The following is a 17,252-nucleotide window of genomic DNA, read 5'->3' as shown; positions in this document are numbered from 1 at the left end:
TTCTCTTTTACTGTTAATTTTATGATTATTTATGTTTTGATTTGTTTGTATTGCATTTTTAAGTATGGTTTTAGCTTTCCATAGAATCATGCAGAGGGAGCAAGAAGACACTTCCCAAACCGATTACACGGCCACATAAGAAATAGCCAAAAGATTAATTTACAAATGTTTAACCTGATCGTTTCTCTTAAACCGTGGAACATGGTATTATACAACAACAATCTGCCTTTCAACTGTTGTTATTTTAGCTGTCTCAATCTGTATTAAGTATGATTGGCCTATAGAATGTTGCAGTGTCATCTAAAACCAAGCAATATGATATACAAGCTACTCAAACACTACTAAATCCAGATAAAAATCCAAGCCATTGTAACGGCCTAGTGCACGTCCAGCCCTAACCCAGGCTCTGGCAGATTGTCCTTTTGTGTTCAGCTGTTGCACACCTGCAGCTCATTTGTTTACCTCACTATAATGGACTTTCCCATTGACCTGCGTACTGTGTGGGTGCTACTGCTGCCTTTGTGCCTTTGAGCCAGAGGGTGGTGTTGTCTCTACACGGCTGACATAATACAGAGCCTATTGGTTGCGTTTACGTTAGAATTTGATGATGTAATACTTTCAGATGGAGGGGTGGGGCCTATATAACTGAGATTCACTGTGTTTGAAAAAAATATCCAGACTTCAGATCCACAAATGCTGTTTATTTCTTTGGGATTGGCTCCACAAACTTGCCCCATTAATCTTATGGCTTCTGTTTAACTGACAATAATCACATCTTTGGGGTTGAATAATGACACCAATTTTAAGTAAGAAACTCAAATTGTGATCAAACCATATGAGGGAAACTTTTTTTTGCTTTTGCTAAACATTTGCTTGTCATTCATAAAGGTTAAGGGACACTTTGGGCAGTGTGTCCTCTGTATTATCCCATCCTTGAGCCAGCACTGTCCAGGAATCAAAACCAGAAACTTTTTACCATGTGGTGAGGGTTCCAACCACTCAGCCACTGTGCCATCTGTGACCCTGCCCTCATAGAAGCTCACTAAATCTGAGTGAAGCCTCTTTATTCAAGCTGCAGATAAACAACTGTGTGTAAAATGATCAATGTTCAAAATAAATGATCAAACATGTCTTTGCCCACAAGATCTGGGCCACATTTATTGCATAAAAAAGCAAATATGTAAAATATATACAGAGATAACAAATGCTGATTAGTATAATCAATAAATTATAATATAAACAATATTTGCACATCCATACGGGTGAAGGTAAGGTTTATTGGTTAAAGCATGAGTCTGTATGGGGAGTGATGGATGAGCTGTTTGAAATGCACCGTGCTCTTCAGAAGGAGAGCAGACTTCAGCTTTCTCAGGGAATGTACACAGAGCAGGGACAGGGGAGAGGGCTGAGGGCAGAAGGGCGGGGCATGGGGGGGCAGGGCTAGTCCTCAGACAGCAGTCTGTGGAAGTGGTCCTTCCTCTTCTTCAGCACCTCCCGAAAGTCCTCCTGAAAAAACAACACAAGAGGACTGTCAAAAAGAGAAACTGATTGTTCTTCATGCTGCCTTCTTCAGAGCTTTGGCATGAAAAAAAAAAACACATCACTGCAAATGTCCTTCCTGTCACATTAAGTATTAGTTTGCTGAAGTGCAGTTTGTGTGAAGTGCAGAGGGACAGTAGAACAAAAAGCTTGTGGTAAGGTTTGAATCCACTACCTTTGGCTGTTGGGCAAAGAACTAACCCACCACTACAGCCCCAAACGTTCACCTCGGGTCTGGTATGAAGGACAAGAATATACAAAATGAATAATATTCAGTTTATATAAGAAACATCAAACTGGACTTGCAATGATTTCCACCACATTTTATGTAGTACAATTTTGTGTGCATGATTGAAATTGGACTTTAGAAAAACGTAACTACTTAATTGTTATATTCAGTTCCTTTTTAAAAGTTAAGATTTTTTGACTGCCACCGATGCCAGAAACATCAAATCACTGTTTTTTCTGGACTATAAGTCACTTTTTAATCATAGTTTGGCTAGAGGTGTGACTTATATGTGAAATTATTAAAATATATAATTTCATGTCTTCGTTATTGTCAGACTGACAACCGCACAAGAACAAGGTACTAGTAAAATATCATAACCATTAATATCAGTAATATGATTAATGCTTATTGTCATTGTTAATTGGAAAAAACCCTCAACTTTTATTTGGTGATTTTACTGTACACTTTTCACTAGAATGTGGCATATTTGGGCAGTGACTGATGTATTCCCAGAATGCAACTGTAAAAGTGCCCTGTGTAGATCCACAGACAGGACAGATGTAGAGACAGGGGGACAGGAGCAGGGGGACAGGAGCAGTCTAAAATATGTGAGCTAAAACCAGAGGTCATATGTAAACACACAATGCAGCACTATCCACCTCAGAGGGTCACCCCAGGATAGAGCAGAGTCAGGACCTGCGCTGCCACCTGCAGGTCACTCACTACAACAGTACCGCTAGGTAAGCTTGTATTGAACGATTTGGGGAAAAGTACTGAGATTTTTCTGACAAGCATTGTGTTTAGATTTTCGATTTATGTTTTAATAATAGGATTCTGTTCAAAGTTCCCATTTTAAACTGATCCAGAAGAATTGACAAAAAAGAAAATTAAGGTACATCATAAAGGCTGCCATTTTATAGTTCCCCTTGGGTGGTCAAATCAAAATTGCAATTTGAATGAATGGAAGCTTATATGCTAGTATGTGCATGAAAAGCAAAAACAGTCACTGCTCAATCGTCTTGTTTATATATATATATATATATATATATATATATATATATATATATATATATATATATATATATATATATATATATATATATATATATATATATATATATATATATATATATATATATATATATATATATACACACATACATACATTATATATATACATTCCTGAATAGCTTTAGAGCAACCTTGAGCTGTATCAGAACAAGTACCCGACCACATAGACTAGTATACACCCATGGACCACTATGGAACATACCTGGCTGACTGAGGGATCAAAGGGCCACATGGCAATATAAAAGAAAGTACTAATACTACTGCAGTGTTGAAAATCACGTTCTATTGTCTAAAGAATGAGTGTTTTTTATTATCATCATGGTATCGGAAACAGTATTGAGTTTATTCCTTAGTTTCAAAATGGAGTTTGAAATATTAGTATGGTGACAGCAGTAGTATGAGCCCTCTCCATGTGTAGTCCTGGTGTAGACAGTAGACTCTAGACTTACCGCAGAGCACAGTTTGTCCATGTAGGGGATAAGCCTCTGCAGCTCGCGATCCTCTGTCTGTCCGCTCCAGCTCTTAATGGGAATGGTGTTCATCAGCTGCAACAGACAGACAGGCTTAGGACACTACAGGAGACAAAGCAGTTCATCATTCTGGTTTTAGAATGATGGACAATTGGACAGTTGCCATAGCAATTAAGAATATAAAATAATACTTTTTGAACAGGAAAAAGTCCTCAAAATGATGAATATCATCAGAGTCAGCTGAAATCTGACGATTTTATTACACTTTCACTTCTTTCATGTAACAAAGTAAAAATTGTCTTGTCTGAAGACAAATCTCTTACAGTCAAAATGTGTGTTGATATACCAACTGTGCATGCTAATATTGGGTTGCTAAATAAAACCTGATACTCAGTGTAATCAATACTAAAACTAGAAGCAATTCTGTTAACATCTTCACAATATCACAATAACTATCCTACAGTGAGATGAATAGCATGACAATATCGTACCGTAAGAGTTGGATATGGTTACAGCCCTAGTGTTTTCCAGAGTACCTAGCTGGAGTTAGAGACTGTAGTATGGGGACAACACTAAAGTGTGTATGCCCTGTGCTACTGTGAGTGTGTGCTTACGTGGTGGGGGTAAGTGTGGGGGGCATTGTCTAGCACCACGGTCTTAGACAGATCTCGTCCCAGGATGCTCAGGTCCTTTATGTAGTGTCCCAGCACACAGGAGCAGTCGTCCTGGTACAGACGGTGCCTACGGGAGGAAAGCACAGCCATCAACATTTCATATCACACAACAGTCTTCCAGAAACCCGGGCGTCACCTGAAGAGCTTCTTGTGTGGGTCAAGGATGTCCAGGATATTCTCAGCATATTCTCTTTTGGCGCACGTATAAATAAACAGCTGCAACACACATCAACAGTCAGTGGCATGTTTGTACAGAGCATCGCTGGTGCTAAATGAAATCTACATCAGACATGTCAAATGAGAAATGACAGTTTGTGTTACCTCGTAGCTTTTGGACACGGCTTGCAGAAACTCTCTGACAAATGGACGGAGCACCATGTACACCTGTGAACAGACCATCTGAGTCAGCACATAGTGCACAGTGTAGTATTGTTAGCAATATATGATCAGCAATCCCACACACTACTTGAAATCATTTTCTAAGACTTTTCCTTTTTAGTTATGTAATCGTGCCCTGTACAAACAAATGACAAACCAGCTAATGGGTGATTAATGCAGGCAGATTTATTTAGGAACAGGAAGCAAGTCATCTGTAAAACTGGCTTCAAGAAAAATCACTGAGTGAATGCAAGTTTACTATAAACTTGAATACGAATATATTTCTCTCAATGTCCCCTCTCATTATTCAATTGTAGTTTCACATATAGCCTGAGTAATGGTGTATTCTGTACTCTTCATTTCGTATGAGGATCATCTTAAAGCACAGACTGCAGACAGTGGTTGTCAGCTGTACTGCTATTCACTGTGTATATGCAGTCAGTGCCTTGTGCTAACACACTTAGCCTCACTTTTATCATAGAAAGTACAGTCCTAGCTGCTGTCCTCTGTGGAGACAGTGTGGAATGATTTTGACAAAGGTTACTGTGCGCGTCCACGCAGACACAGCATGAGTGGCCTGAGCTCAAGGACAAAATGTGGTCGTAGTCTGGTGCCCTGTCCATTTTGATTCAACTTCGATTAACTGCACAGCCCTGCTTGAAGGAGATTTACACTGCATAATTTTTAACTTTCCCTCACTTGGTGGTAACAAATTTCTACAGACAGCGTCAGCACAATGAAGAATTACTCGCTGTAACGAACCAAGTTTATATTTCCAATGTTACTCTTAAAATCAGTTAGGTTAATGAGTATGTGGATATTTGGTGCTTGTTTTGTGTTTCAGAGTACATTCAAGAGGACCCATGTGTCTCTGACCTTATACTGATGGTCTTGGAACACAGTGGTGAAGGAGTACTCTGCGTCCTCAATCTCTGTCAGAGAGCTGTACATCAGTGTCTCCTCCTAGACACAACACAACACACATCTTTAACTATGCAAGACCCTTATAAAATTCTGTCAGCATTTTAAAAGGATTTCAGTGATGGAAAATCTAGCACTGTTCCCATTCAAAATGGATAATATTTTTTGTTTTAAATTATTCAGAGTCATCAGATGATCACAAATTAACTGGAAGCTGAAACCCTGTAACCTGTAATCACTGTAACAGATACAATTTCAACTAGGTCCTGGTTCACAAAAGAGTTGCACTTATTTGGATATGCCTTGTTAGTACTGTAGCCTTTTCACTTTAGAAATACACTGACACTGAAAATGATCAAAACATAATATGGTCCAGTCCTCACTGCTCAGCTTCCCATTTATAGGCGACATTGAGGACTTTCAAAAGATAAAATATTTTGTTCTCAATTGTTAATTGCTATAGCAACAGTGCTCATTTTCCATCACACTGGCCGCATGGATAGAACCAAGATTCTAGAGTTAATTTATAAAACATTCAATCTCTTTAGTGTATTGTAGACTGACCAGATCGAGCACCAGCGTAGCTTCTGGGGTGCTCCTGGTTTTGGGGGGAATGTCCCGGAGCTGAGGCTGGGAGTGTTGTGATGGAGACGGGATGTTTTTGACGAAAGTGAAGCTGGAACACACAAGAATACCATTAACAACTATTGTACTGGTTCAGCCACAACAACTCTACAGTTCTTACGGGCTGAAGACGTCGTCGTCGTCGTCTCCAACCAGCAGCTCCATAGAGCCGTAGCCGAACACGCCCTGCTCTGGGCTCATCAGGATGTTATGGGCTGCCCCGGGACATTTCACATCTGCGACAATGACACAAGTATTAGCTCAAGTCAAAAACAGAAAAACACAAAACCAAAAACTACATAGCAAAGCACTGGGAACATGTAATAATTGGACCTGATTTAGTTTTGTTTACAGCACAACAAAAATCTGATCATCAAAACCACAAAGTGGAATGTGTCAGTTCAGCTGTGGATTTTTAGAGGAACTGTTGAATTTGGAAGGCAAGGTACAATGGATTGTAATCTCATTTCAATCTTTGTCTTTGCCACATTAGTTTGCCTTTTCTCCATAGTTATCCTCATCAAAATGGTCAAAACCTGCACAGGTGTGAACAATCAGAGAAATCAAATAACTTGCATGTTTACAAACAGCAATTTTTATGCAGAATAAGATTTAGCTAACAATGTAGTTTAGATCTGTACAAACATGTTGAAATGAACTTTGAAAACATAAATCTAATTGCAATGCTTGTCATATTCATCTAAATGTATCTCAAATGTATCTTTCATGTGACAACAGACTAGAGCATTTTTTCCTAACAAAGCCCGACGATAAGGTTTAAATATATTCCATAGAGCTGTAGTATTCATAGAATCCCCACAGATATTTAGTCATGCGTACTCACTTTCTTTGCTGGGGGTGAGGAAACGTACGATGGGGGAATAGATATTGCGGGCCGTGGTATTTCGGGGGGTCACAGCATCGATCTCAGACAGCACACGCTCCTGACGAATTATGGATCGGATGGGCGTCTTAAACGTCAGGTCTGGAGAAGAAGAAAGATTCAACAGATCAGTTTGATTGAACACATCATGGTCAGAATAATGGAGCCCAATTACAGTAGGTTGCACTTGACACTCTTCTAATCCATTTGGTCTAAGAAAACCCTTTTTACTTGTGTAGCCATAGCTGACCTGGAACACACCTACACTGAACCACGAATCACATGCTCACGTTTCCTCATGTTTCACTGAATGATAAAAGCAGCAATATAGAAGTTTACTCTCACAACCTATCAGACAGAATCGTACTGCTAACCATAATGAGGGTTTGAATATAGCCCAAGAGCGATGGTCAAATTACTGAAATATGCATAAATGACATGTAAAACCACTTCAGACATGTTTTGATGAGGTTAACGAGGTAGAAAGTTCCAAAAAGTCTCTTGCGTAATCCCCCCCGTTAGCCTGACCTCTGTCACGGTCTTCCACTGGGATGAGCCTCTTCCGCTGGCGTGCTCGGGGGAGGCCTCTCCTCCTCAGAGTGGGCACCTCGTCTGCAGAGTCCCCCGAGCAGTCTGCTGGACTGTCCACCTGAACACACAACCATAGGATTGGGATAGGACTGGAGTTCATGGGCTTTTCAGACATATGTAAAGTAAAAACATTGAGTATGTATATGTGTGTTGCCCATTTCAAAACATGTCCATGTAGAAAGTAGTAAAACATTTAATGAGAGCCCAAACTACATAGTCACAGTATCGTCATTGAGGGAAAATCAATACCACAATACCCATACTCCGAAGACAAATTTATACTAGATTAGACTTCATAAATTATTTCCAAATAATTCCTAGTAGGGTTGTCAAAAGTATCGAAAAAGATATTAATTGATACTAAAACTGGTATCAAAACTAGATCCTCGATATTTAAAAAGCCACATTCACAGGACAGAAATGAACCTTTCTTGAATAGCTTTAGGATGATTTTGAGCTGTATAGTACAAGACCACATAGATTAGACCACAGATCATAATATAAAAGAAAGTACTATGATATATTTAATGTCAAAAATATATTGTGTTGCTTAAGAGTTTTTAATCATCATTGCGGTATTGGAAATCGGTATTACCTATCGAGTCTATTCCATAGTATTAAAATAGTTTGAAATTTTAGTATCATGACAACACTATTTTGGAGACAAAGTTACACTAGATTTAAGTAAAATATGCTGAAGTGATAAATCATTTCCACAGGGTTCTTTTTTCTTTGCAAAAGCCTCTCTCCTTATCCTTCCATGACCCTTTAAAAAACAGAGCACACGTGACCGTGGTAGTAAAACTCCACTCCTCCGAGGAGACTGGGCTAAACATACATGTGCCGTGCGTGACCCACTTACCAAGGTACGACCCTCCCTCGCATGCTATGCTACTAGACCAGAGAGTGTAATCCTCAGGCAGACAGCACGTCACTGCAACAAATGCATGCAAAGCCCAAGAAACTAGACCCGCACAATATATCACAGTCCAATCCAAATTTGAGTTAACACAACTACCAAATCATAATGGCTGCAATTATTTGATGTAGAAAGCCCACTATAAAGAACAAAAATATCATGTACCTGTAGTTTAGACCTCAACAAGCATGTCCTCAAATGTCACTGTGTATCATTTGCCCTCCCTGTGTCTCCATGGGGTGTTATTCTGTGTAAAAGCTACAAACCCTGTTAACCCACTTAAGACCTCTACAGACATGTTCTGAAATGCATGGGATTCTTGTGTTAGTTTAACAGTCCTTTTCCCTCTCAAATGCTGATTCTATGCTAATGCTAAATTCTACCATACATTACAATATTTGTCCAAAAAAATTAATTAAATCTATAACTATACACTAAACCCACTAAAAGGGTTAGTAGTTACAAGTTTGTTGGTATCCAATAGAAGAGATAATAGCTCAAGTCCAATGCTAAAAGTTGAACTCTAACTTTTCTGGTGCAAAGTATGCCACCATACTCCATAGGGACAAGCAGGTGACTGACCCAATGCCACAAAAGTTACAAAGTGCACCTTTAAAGCTACTACTGACAACAGGACATGAACTGATCTAGTAAAAAGTAGTACTATCCGATTCTAGTTTGTGATTGTTTTTAAAACACTTGTGTGGTCCCGGTGGAAAAGTACTGCGACCCAGAGAGCAGGATGTATCAGAGTGGAGTAAAGGGCTAATCTAGACCAGGTTTAGACAGAGTTTAGCCCCCTCGTTTAGTCCTGGTACCATCTAGCCTCGTTTCAGCCCTTTTGTAGACCAAATTAAACCCTGTTAGTTCGAATTTAAACCTACTTCAGACCAGTTTAACCCTGGTTTAGTTAAGCCTTGAGTCAGTATTTGCATATTCTAGTTTCGAGTCGTGTTAGTCCTTGTTTACTCCTGATTTGATCTCATTCTGAGGGGAAAAAAAACCCGTCAAAAACAAGAATAGCTGAACTTTGATGAAAAGACTGCCAGTCTTTTCATCAAAGTTCAGCTCAAAGTTCAGCTACATTCAGAACTGGTGTTAACTTTAGGGGTAATTTGGACAATTCACGTTCTTTCAGGAAACAGCAAAACAAAACAAGTTAAACACGTGGTAAAAACAGAGCACTGCTTACAAATAATAAAACTGTGTGGCTAATTAACGTTCAGACCGTTATGGTTTCTCTCTTTTCACTACACGCGCTTTATGAATTCAAAAAAATAAAGATATTTCTAGATAAACACGACGCCATCTTCTGTTAACGCGGTTTTGGAGAATATACAAACGGTAAAATGGCGAATATAACCCGATAAATGTAACTTAAACAAACTATACGCGTTTTTCAGCCTTTGTCCGGAGCTCCGGCCCAAAACAATGCCGCGTTACCTGGCCGTGTGTGGGGCTTTCAGCAGCGGCGGAGACTCGGGTCCGCCTCGGCGTCGCTTTGTTACGCAGTCGGCGGTTGGTCCTCGGCGTCTCCGCTAAAGATTCAACGTTTCTTTTCGACCTCAGCCTCATTTTGCTTCGTCAAAAATATCCTAAAACTCTCGACCATTGAAGCCAAACTCAGAATATGTATGTTTCCCCTGTGAGAGCGAAGAAAAACAGTGGAACGGAAAGCTAGTGGTGGGTAGCTCCGCCCCGATTGAGCTCGCTTGCAGTGGCCGGGCAACGTTTGAATGTTCCCGGCTGCCATAGGCCCGCCGCGGCCCCCTCTGCCATTGGGCGGTGCTTCGTGGAGCGCCGGCGTCAACGTGAGGAGGCAGTCACGTTGCACCGACCCAGGCCCATATGTTAGACCGGGGGGAGGGGCGTCGTGCACCCGCTCACTCTTGCTTCATATGTGGGCCATACTGACTGGAAGGGGCTGATTAAATGTCCCATATATAGGAGCATAAACAGAGATAAAGCGGTACAATAAATAATGGGACTGTAAAAGTTAGCCTATATGTTGGCATCCTAAGCTATAGTATGTTTTTAGTCTAAACTGGATAATCAAATATTCTGGCAAATATTCATTAGCTTGATTAGATTTGTAAAACTAGTAAGGCCTTTTTAGGGGCTACATGTAAGTCAGGTGTGTCCAAACTTTTCTCATTAAGGGCCACATATAAAAACACAGAAAAAGCTGAGGGCCCACTGAGCACCATAGACTAGTTGACAATACAATGAATACTTCAGATCTGTGTTATTATTACAAGTTAGACTGACCCACTAGACCAGGGGTGTCCAAACTATGGGCCGGGGCCCAAATGTGGCCCTCAGTCCTTCAGTTGAACTGGATCAATTGATCATAATCAGTACTTTTTACGGCAAATTTGAGTAATCCTACCATTATAACCTAAATAACATCACATTGCATTGTCACACAGACCTAATATTAATATGTCAAGCCTTATTTAAAGTATGAAATCAAAAGTATGTTAAATACACCCATCTGAAATATCCACTGTATTGACCACTGGCCCTCCGTGTCGAATATTTTTCCAGATATGGCCCTCGGTGAAAAGATTTTGGGCACCCCTGTACTAGATCTTTATTCATGCTCACATTCTCAATGGGACACATTAAATATTTGATATGGACAGTAAGTAGATTTTCAGAAATGTACAGTAAAAAGTACTGCTTAAGGTAATATGGGCCAATGCACCTGGAAGCTTGAGGACCAAGAAAAAATGGTCTGAGGGCTGCATTCGGCTCCCGGGCCACAGTTTGGGCATGCCTGACGTAAGCGATACTGGAGGAAGCTACCACTTTGCAAACTCTGGCTGTATTGTAGACCAATTTACATGTAGGCTTTTCAGTCAACTCATTAGTACAAATGTATAGCTTCATGGGTAAAATATGCAGAAATAACATATCTTTTGGGGGTAAAAAGTTACATATAGTCCCCTTCGTCCCACGTAGGAACATAAACATAGAATAGAGCCATGCAATGAACAATGGTACGGTATAAGTAACCAATGTTAAATGTTGGCATCCGCAAAGCAATCACATATGGCCCTGTTTGTTTAGCCAGATTTATTTATCTGTGTTCAAAAAGTACCATCTTCTGTTCCTCCACCAGATGGCGCCACATAGTTTCACTCACCTGCTGTGCTCATTTCAGTCCAGGGGGCGCTCTTCGTTGACCTTTGCCACAGTTTCCTCTCAGTTTATGAGGTTCTGGCACATATTAATACATTAAAAAGCTAAATGCAACTTGAGATGATTCTAGTTCAGATCAGAACCCAACCACACAGGCCTGCAGACTGACTGTAGCCTAGTGCATCATGCAAATACTATTTATTAAAAGCCCATCTATAGATCTGTGCTTATTCTTCGTGAGAGTGTTATGTACATTATTTCAGTCCACTTGATGGCGGTCTTGGACAACTGCAGTATGTCTGTTGACCTTTGATACAGTTGTGAGGTTCTGACACATTTTAAATAATTGACACACTAAAGGCAGGTTGAGAGGAGGCTTGTCTACACTACATGCGAGTCATAATATTCAATGGGGCACTGTTAACTGAGATTAAAGAAAATATGTATATTAGTCTTAAATACCCTAAGTGGTCTCTCAAAGCATGTGAATGTTGTTTTTGGATCCAGGACTATCCCTCTTACAATGGCTGTGCACGGAAAGGTTTTTATCTCCAATCTTTTCTTTTAAAATTACACAAATTTTATATTCTATTTGTTTGTATTGTCGTTTTAATGTCTTTCTTATTTTGTAAAGCACTGTGCATAGTACAAATTGTGCTCTACAAATACACTTGTCTTATATCCTCATTTTATGTGGACTTATTCAAACCATTCAAAGGACACAATATTTTATATTTTATATTAATTATATGTCCGTTTTTTTTTTTTTTTTCATGGTGCAGATAGACTGCAGAGAAACCGATAGTTGATAATCTCTGTGGATATTTTTGGGCCAATATATGTAAAACCAATTTCATTTTTTTCAAATGATCTAATTTGAATTTAGTTCAAACCATAACCTTGTTTTAGTACAAACAGGATAAGAGAGCAGCATAGTCACATTTTTTTCTGTACCTCTTTGGGCTAAAGTGTTCAAATAATCTTTGTGCATGAAATATTCTTTATGCATATTTAGGCAGCTGTTTAGGCCAAATTAAATGTCAGTGTCTGTTGGAGATTTAAGGCTAACTATCTCTACTGTAATTCACAAGCTTTTTGGGGGGTATTTTATCATGTATTATATTATATTTTCTCTCTTTTATGTATTTGTTTAATCATTTTGCTTCATCGTTGGTCTCTATCATCATCCTAAATGATACAATATTTCACTGTGTTCTGATCGGGATTTTGGCTGAAGGTCCAGAGATGGGTAGGTCTGTCACAATGACAAATTTTGAAGCACGATATATTGCTCCCCGGGTCACCCAGGCCTTTCTGTGTGCCTGTTCTCCCTGTGTGGGTTTCCCCCATCAACCCAAAACATGTACCATAGTTATAATCCTCCAGCTAAAGTAAATCTAACCAATCCTGACCAACGTTATGGAGATGGGTCCCCAGGTGCGGGACTGATGAGGTGGCCAAGCTGCAATGAAGGATGGGTATAATGCAGAGGACAAATTTCCCAACGGGGACAATAAAGAGTATCCTAAGCCTTAATAATAGGCTGCTCAAACTACTTTATGCCACTGACGCAATTCCAGTAAACCATTTTAACTGGACAATACAGTAAGTAGCCATAAAAGATACTTAGAGCTAGTCTATTTTTATTAAAACAAAAATACCCCACTTTGGCAAAGGAAATGTATAGACAATAAATACTGAGGCCCATTCATTTTCACTCTCCCCTATTTGTATTCAATATTGTTGCCCTATAACATTGTGATGTCATCTAAAACACAGTAATATGGATGAGAACTGTAGCTCTCTAACTCTCTAAGGCTAATCTATCCATGAGTTTCAGAGTAATGAAGAAATAGGACTGCGCTTTTGAGTTTCTAAACAAGACCGTGACATCACATTGCAAAGCATTATGGGATACCCCCTTAGACAAACAAACCCATCAAAATGATCTCTTTTCCAGTTCTAACATTCTGTAACACTGACTTGTTTTTCTTATACAAATTCTGGTTTTAAAGAGTGTTTAAATATATAATGAGCGCCATGTGCCGGATTGGTTTTCTACGGTTGTGACATTACGTGTAAAGTGGGCTATTGGAACATCCATGAATAACTTAGTATTTCCCATTTGAAGCCTTCCATGGTCTGAATAAACACAGACACAGCAAAACAAAGTGAACCCCCATTACATTTAAGAAAGAAGATATTTTATTCATTTCAGATTCCAAATAAACGTATTCACACAAACACAGATTGAGTAAATAGGCAAGAACAGCTCTTCACCCGTCAAAGTAAAAACAGACACAAATGGTTGCATTGCCCGGCACAGTCGGCCATGAAACTTCACTGTTACCGTGGATACCGGGAAACATCATCATCATCCTATCAAATCATTTCATATTCATCATAGAAAAAAGAAGAAATATGAGGAATAAGCACACATTAAAAGAGTGAAGGCGATCCGTTGGTTTCGAAGCATTATTGACTGTTTGTTGTGGAGGTTACCTGTTGTATAAAATGTCCTTTAAAAACATTTGACCATAGAGTTAGCAAGCCAGAGCGCCACGTAATGTCCACTTGTCACAACTGCCCAAATTGAAAAAAAAAAAAAAAGTTTAGTTTATTTATTTTTTGTTTGTTTTTGTTTATTTTATTTGGGCAAAAAAAATTAAACAGTAAAATAAAAATACAAAAATTTAATTTAGGCAAAAAAAATAAAATAAATACAAATAAAAAATAAAAAATAAAAATAATAATAATAATGGAAAAAAAAGCATTCAGTTTTTTGGTTTTTCTTTTTTTTTTTTTTTTTTTTGTGCAAGTTGAGTGGCGTCTCAGCCTTGCCCTCCTGGTTGTTCTTCAAAACGGGAGGTAGTTGATTTTCCTGAGAAGTTGTAAGAAACAAAAAGCCTTGTATCATTTGTAAAGTTTCATTTAAAAAAAACAAAAACAAAAACAAAAAAAACACTTGAAACCCCAATCACATGCTTCCCTAAAATAATCGTCAATTTAAAAGTTTTTTTTTTACATTAAAATCATTCACTATATTCATCATTATTATATATTCCGCTCTACGTGTAATCTCTGTGTGCCTGTTTTGCTACAGCGATATATATCCAAAAAAAAAAAAAGCAAAAGTAAATAAAACAATATAATATAAACATGATAGAATCCATAGCCCTAAATAAGCCATATTCATAATTCATAATCATTTCTTGTCACAGCAGAAGGCATTGTGCTGTTGCGCTTTCATATCAAGTCCAAAATCTACTGGTCAAAAAAACAAAAACAAAAACAAAACAAAATTATCATACTGTAAAAAAAGTCCCATACATTTACAGTCAAAAAGTCCTGAAAAGCTACTAATATGTAAAGCTATAAGTTAAATCCTGAAACATAATTTGTTTAATCAGATTTAGAATTTTAAATGCTGGTGATTTTTTCTATTTTAACCTGAAAAAACAATGTAATTGCATGCGTCCTTCTCAGTTTAAAAATTCAAAAAGAAAAACGGACCTGTAGTTTTAAACGTTCAACACAAATCATATTCAGATTTCAAGTCTGAATTGTGAAAACGTTTGCAGCAAAGATTCACAACAACTGATTCATTTACACTGAATTCAAATGTGAGGGCTTGAAAATATATGCACTGAACATTTTCAAGGTGCTTTTTTTAAATTTTGAACGTTAAAACTGAGAAAAACACATTGACACATTCACACTGCGAGATTCACTGACTTTTTCAGAGCTACAAAAAGTCAAAGTCAGATATTCTCCAGCATTTAAAACTCAAAATGTGATCGTAACAAATGATCTTCCATATTAAATAGACACGATGCGAGATATAGATGCACCACAAAGATAGAAAAAGAGTGAAGCATAGTTCCAGTAATAGCACGTAAAGACATTAAAGATATGCAAACTATAATTACAACTGTGGGCATTCAAAAATATTCATTCATTTCTTACATCTGCGTTTTTACTGATTGTGTCGCTGCAAAATTTCCCATACTTTTGTGATTGCATGAAAGATATGATTAAATATGAGCACGTACAGTTGCATTCATGTTTCGATTGATCTGCGTTTGTGAGGTAGAGACAGTTTTCTAGCTGAGGCATTTCATGTGTCTTGTACAATTTTCACAGCAAAAAACAAAAACAACTTGAATTCATAATATTAATCTCAGTTTGATTCGTTTTGACTCATTTATATTTTTGATTAACGGACTTGTTTTAAGAAATGTGCTGAATTCAATATATATATTACATCTCAGAACTACTAAATGTCTGAATTCAAGTCATTTTAATTTTCTTTCTTTCTTTTTTTTTGTTGCAGTGTTGTGATTGTCGGTACAGTACAATCATGGGGTCAGTGAAGCGGACACGGTGCATTCAGGGACACAAAGGTCACACGGTCATAAACTGAATTCTGTATGGAGCTGCAGATGAGAATTGATTGAGCTGTGCCCCCCCTTCCCCCTCCTCAAGGGTGAAAGCTTTTAGTCACATGCGCTTTTGATTGTCAGGACTGTAAGGGCCATGTGGACAGAGGGACAAGAGGACACGAGGTAAGACGATATTCAAGAGCGGTCCTACCAATGAGCTGTCTGCAGTCCTGTTTATAGTGATCATTTTTTGGAGTAATTTTGACTAGTTTACATTTTTTACTTGCTCAACCTGGTTCACTTGACTTGTTTCCACAATTTATTCCACATTTCAAGGCAAAAAATCCACTTCTTGTAGCTGTTTTTTTTTGTTATTTACTTAATTCATTGAGAAAAATAATACAAAAACTGGTCCCATCAATACTTTATCCTTTTCAGACAACACGGCAACCATCTCTGTTTACATGTTCTGATAGTACTGTAGTAGTAACTGCGTATAACCCTTTGAACTATACTATTACTATTACTGTTTGCTCATGTCTAAAACGGTAACGTGACTGTAGAACAAAGCTGACTGTCTGTACATTATTCAATTATGTCCAAGCAGTATCACATGTTAAAACATAATGATTGTACTTAATATTTTTCTCTTCTGCACACAGCACTACCCGCACTACATTCCTGAAGGCAATATGGCGGAGTCCTGGCTACCATCAGCACTACTTTGCATCACATACAATTGTATTCGCTTGATTTTACACTGCAAAAAACCCCAACTTATTCTAGTTAAAGTGACTTGAATTCAGAATGTTTACCTCATGGTCATATTCATTTTGATGTATTTGCTTAAAGAGCCTAGCTTATTTAAGTTGGTTATGACACGTGTGACTTGTTTTAACTTAAGCTTGAAATGAGAAAATAAATCTGAACTTAGTGTAACAACTAGTGCAAACTACTCAAATTAATATTCTGAATTCAATCACGTTTCAGCTATTCATAGATTAGAACAGATTTTGCAGCGCACTAAGTAATCTCAGTGGGAGCACTTGTAAAATGACTCTACGATACTGACGCTTTAACTGTAACATGGGGCAGATGTGGGTTTCACTTCTGCAAAAACTAACCTGCTCGGTTTAAATCAATGAGGTCTTATTTGGCTGAAACAAGAGCTAGCACTAAGCAGCAACTTGAATTTTCAGTTCAGTTTCAGTGTATTTGAAGTGAAATATATATATCTAGGAGCTCAGTCATGTCATATCATGGATTCTGGTTAACATACTGCAAGTTTAGCATAGCAGATAGGAGCAATAACTAAGAATAACAACTGCAATGGGGATATTCTGACCAAAAAGTATATCTGCAAGTTCCATTGAAATGCCCTGCAAAAATAAATCTCAGAATAATTATACCTTCCACTTCTTTGGATT

General features: G+C 38.2%; 1 protein-coding gene across 1 annotated transcript; it reads right to left on the bottom strand.

Annotated features, from left to right (window-relative positions):
• Positions 1-1,135: 1,135 nt before the first annotated feature.
• On the bottom strand, positions 1,136-10,022 carry ctdspl3 (CTD (carboxy-terminal domain, RNA polymerase II, polypeptide A) small phosphatase like 3). The gene is made up of 11 exons (XM_033965409.2): positions 9,743-10,022; positions 7,318-7,438; positions 6,751-6,891; positions 6,028-6,142; positions 5,847-5,958; positions 5,238-5,324; positions 4,305-4,367; positions 4,120-4,199; positions 3,924-4,050; positions 3,289-3,384; positions 1,136-1,506 (listed from the first exon to the last, which is right to left on the bottom strand). The coding sequence occupies exons 1-11, from the start codon at positions 9,872-9,874 to the stop codon at positions 1,441-1,443; spliced, it is 1,140 nt and encodes a 379-aa protein (XP_033821300.1). The 5' UTR covers positions 9,875-10,022; the 3' UTR covers positions 1,136-1,440.
• Positions 10,023-17,252: the final 7,230 nt, after the last annotated feature.

This window comes from Periophthalmus magnuspinnatus, chromosome 4, assembly GCF_009829125.3.
Source record: "Periophthalmus magnuspinnatus isolate fPerMag1 chromosome 4, fPerMag1.2.pri, whole genome shotgun sequence".
NCBI classification, from domain to species: Eukaryota; Metazoa; Chordata; class Actinopteri; order Gobiiformes; family Gobiidae; genus Periophthalmus; species Periophthalmus magnuspinnatus.
This window is presented reverse-complemented; position numbering and strand designations above follow the sequence as displayed.

What these genes read in the sequence shown, in the direction of transcription:
- ctdspl3 (XM_033965409.2), bottom strand. Translation starts at nt 9,874, where the DNA reads ATGAGGCTGAGGTCGAAAAGAAACGTTGAATCTTTAGCGGAGACGCCG. An exon ending in AAAGCCCCACACACGGCCAG is followed by an intron (nt 7,439 to 9,742) that starts GTAACGCGGCAT and finishes TTGTGTGTTCAG; the next exon opens with GTGGACAGTCCAGCAGACTG. An exon ending in CTACGCTGGTGCTCGATCTG is followed by an intron (nt 5,325 to 5,846) that starts GTCAGTCTACAA and finishes TGTTGTGTCTAG; the next exon opens with GAGGAGACACTGATGTACAG.